This window comes from Penaeus vannamei, chromosome 5, assembly GCF_042767895.1.
Source record: "Penaeus vannamei isolate JL-2024 chromosome 5, ASM4276789v1, whole genome shotgun sequence".
Lineage (NCBI taxonomy): Eukaryota > Metazoa > Arthropoda > Malacostraca > Decapoda > Penaeidae > Penaeus > Penaeus vannamei.
Window position 1 is genome coordinate 25,980,802 of NC_091553.1, and position 3,854 is coordinate 25,984,655.

The 3,854-nt window shown below is 35.7% G+C and overlaps 1 protein-coding gene across 1 annotated transcript; it reads left to right on the plus strand.

The window, feature by feature from the left end:
- The first annotated feature begins 2,888 nt into the window (after positions 1-2,888).
- Positions 2,889-3,272, plus strand: LOC138861778 (sericin-2-like). The gene has a single exon (XM_070121611.1). The coding sequence runs from the start codon at positions 2,889-2,891 to the stop codon at positions 3,270-3,272; it is 384 nt and encodes a 127-aa protein (XP_069977712.1).
- Positions 3,273-3,854: the final 582 nt, after the last annotated feature.

Sequence of the window (3,854 nt, forward strand, 5' to 3'; positions counted from 1 at the left end):
GAAAGTAACAATAAAATAAACAAGAGCAGCAACTTCAATAAAGGATCAAAGACCACAAAACTCCCTTTCAATAGCGGAGAAATCAAAGAAAAACGAGGAAAAAGTAAATGAAACTTTCGCTCGTGATTGGACGAGTATAAAAATCCAGAGAGGTTCAAATTGCAAAACCTTCTTCTTGCACTGCTTGGACATTGCTTCCTTTAAGGTCTTGGCAAGAAGAGTCAGTCAGGAAGCCGAAGGAAGGAGGAACAAGGAGACACGAAGAATGCATAGATCATTATGGAAGATGATAGTGATAATTAAATGGGTGCAGCTTGATAATGCATTTCAAAGGGTCCAGCTTGTTAGGCTGCGTTGTGCAATGTATGAACATCATGGATGACTGGAATAGACAGGGATAATATACGTGTGACAAAGAGAAACAGAGACTGAGAGCAACCAACAGACTGTGACAAAAGCAGCGTGAATGTGAATGAGTGATAGAGAGAGAGAGAGAGAGAGAGAGAAAGAGAGAGAGAGAGAGAGAGAGAGAGAGAGAGAGAGAGAGAGAGAGAGAGAGAGAGAGAGAGAGAGAGAGAGAGAGAGAGAGAGAGAGAGGGGGGGGGGGGGGAGAGAGAGAGAGAGAATGAGAGAAAGAGAGGGAGAGCGAGAACGATAGATAAATAAGCAGAGACAGACAGACAGACAGAACAGACAAGACAAAGATTGAAAACATAAAAATGAAACATTACACATGTGTTGCGTATGTATGTGTGCGAAAGCCTGTCTATGCTAACCTCTAAACCATTTATAATAACGCTGAACCACTTGTAATAACACTATACCACTTAACTAATAATGATTGCGTTTTAAGCATAATAGTCAATAAGTTATCTTGAGGATTCTATGTAAGAAAGGGGCAGTGGGAAGTGAAAAGAGTGCATTGTTGATGGTATTATTGCTGATGCTGATAATGACGATGATAGTGATGATATCAATAAACAATTCGGGATAGTAATAATAGAAATACTACAACTACTAATGAAAATAATGATGACAATGAGAAAGTTAATGCCAATATTGGTGATAATAAGGATAATGAAAATGACAACAATAATAACAATTATAGTAATAGTAATGATAGTGATGATGATAATGATAGTGATGATGATATTGATAATGATAGTAACAGCAGCAATAAATACAACAGTGATAATGATTATAATGATAATAATATTGATAATGATGATAATGATATTCATAAAGATAATGATAATAAAGCAACTAACAATAAAATTGATAATGATAAAAGCAACAATGATAATAGCAATGATAATCGTAATGATAACAATTGCAACAATGATATTGATGGTGATAACAATAATGATAATGATAATGACAATAATGATAATAATAATCAAGACGGTGATGATTGTAATATTGTTAAGAATAATGGCAATGATGATAATAGTAATGATTATAATGATAGTAATAATAATGATAACAATAGCAATAATGATAATAAGAATAGTAACAACAATAATAGTTATAACAATAATGATAAGGATTATCATGGTTATAATGATAGCAATGGTAATGGTAATCATAATGATGATGATCATAATTTTCATTCTAATAATGATAATGATAATAAAATTAACAACAAATTTAATGGTAATGATATAATGTCAATGATGATGATAATGACAGCAGTAATAATCATAATGATGATAATAATGGTTATGATGATGATGATAATAGCATTGAATATAATGATGGTAATAATAATAACAAAGGCAATGACAGTACTAACAACTGGTAATGCTGATAAGGATAATATTATATTATTGATAGTAGTAGCGGTTCTGGTCGTTGGAGTAATAATCATAATGATAATGATACTACATCTACTACTACTACGCTCTCCACGACTAATATTACTACTACTACTAAGGATGATAGTAATAACACTAATAATACTAACAATAACAGCAATGATTATAGAAACAACAAAGAAAGTGATGCTACCAAAGAGAAATCTGTAATATACTTTAGTACCCAAGTATCATTTTACGAATATGTGGACGAAAAAGAGACATATATATCGCGTTTTATTTTTTTAGAATTAAAGGGAGCGAATCATACCTTCAGCACAGTATCAGACATCACAGTTTAGTGCAGTGTCATAGTAACATGAGCTGGACATATTAAGCATGTTTTATAATAATCTTGTTGTGTGGAGGAAACATAGTGATTGAAGCCGTGATAGGAAAACTGATTGAAATAATTTTATGAAAATAGTTAAGGAATCGATTATTCACTTAGTGGTTTGAATAATGATGAATAATGGTGACTGAAACAATGAAGAAGCGATGAAGGAAACTAGTTGAGACAGTGCAAAAACAGTGATTAAGAGCGTAAAACAGTGACTGAGACAACGAAAACAACGAGTGACAGTGATATACCGAAAACAGTGAAGGAAACAGTGATTCCAACAGAGGAAAACAATTAGCAGTAAGTAATACAAATAGTGAAAGCAATGGTTAGACACTACTAGGAATGGTTCTGGAAAGCGTTAGGAAAATAGTGACATACACTGAAAACAACGGATGAGAAGCTGCCTCAAATGCCTCAATGTGGAAAACGATAATTCAGACAGTGAAAAAGTGTTTCAGAGACTAAAAAAACTGATGGGAACTCTACTGGAAACAGTGACGAAAGCAGTAATTCGATCAGTGAAAAAACATCGATTTTTACACAGCCAAAAAATGGTGATTGAGATAGTAGAACAATGATTGAAGACCTGCCGGAAATAGTACTTTAAACCGTGATATAGACAGTGAAAAGCAGTGATTCAAGCACTTTCGGAAACGGTAATTCAGACAATGAAAAAATCGATCATTATGGAAATGGCGATTGAACCAGTGAAGAGAACAATTATTGAAACAGTGATGGAAATGGGGAATGCAACTGACATAAATGGGGACGCAAACAGCAAGGGAAACAGTGATTCACCCGATGAAGAAAACATTGAAGATACCGATAACGGAAAGGGCAAGGGAAACAGTGAAGGAAACAGCAAGGAAAACAATGAAGGAAACAGCAAGGGAAGCAGTGAAGGAAACAGCAAGGGAGGCAGAGAAGGAAACAGCAAGGGAGGCAGTGAATCAGCCAGTGAAAAAGCAGTGAAGAAAGCAGCGATCGAGGCAGCGCCGCCGCTGGAGCGCGGGCGTCCCAGGTGCCCGGGCTGCGATGATTCGAACACATTCGCTAGATTCGGATTTGATCCATGAGGACCATCTGGGGCTTTCAACCCCCTCCCCCTCCCCCTCAGACCCCTCCCCCTCCCCTCCTCTCCCACCAGACCCTTATCCGCCCTCCCTCCTTCCCTCCCTCCCCTCTTCCCGATTATCCTCCTCCCTCCCCTCCTCCTCCTCCTCCTCTCCTTTCTTCTCCTCCTCAGAGGCGGAGGCCGATTATTAAAACTTTTTGTGTTGAAATGTTTTCACGTCATCTGTCTCCGTCGCGGAGACACGCGCGCACGCACACACATATATATGATATGATATATATATATATATATATATATATATATATATATATATATATATATATATATATATATATATATATATATATATATATGATATCCTTTTAAGTGGCTCTATCCTGAATATAACTATATTTTTCTGTATGCCCTATATCTGTCTTTATCATCCTCCCTTCTATTGAAACTTTAAAGGCAAAAAAAAAAAAAAAAAAAAAACAGGAAGAAAGAAAGAGAAAGAAAAAGAAAGAAAAGTGACGTAAGAAATTTCAGAAGCACACACACACACAAATGTTTCTTCAAAGTCTCTGCCTGATGTCTTATACTT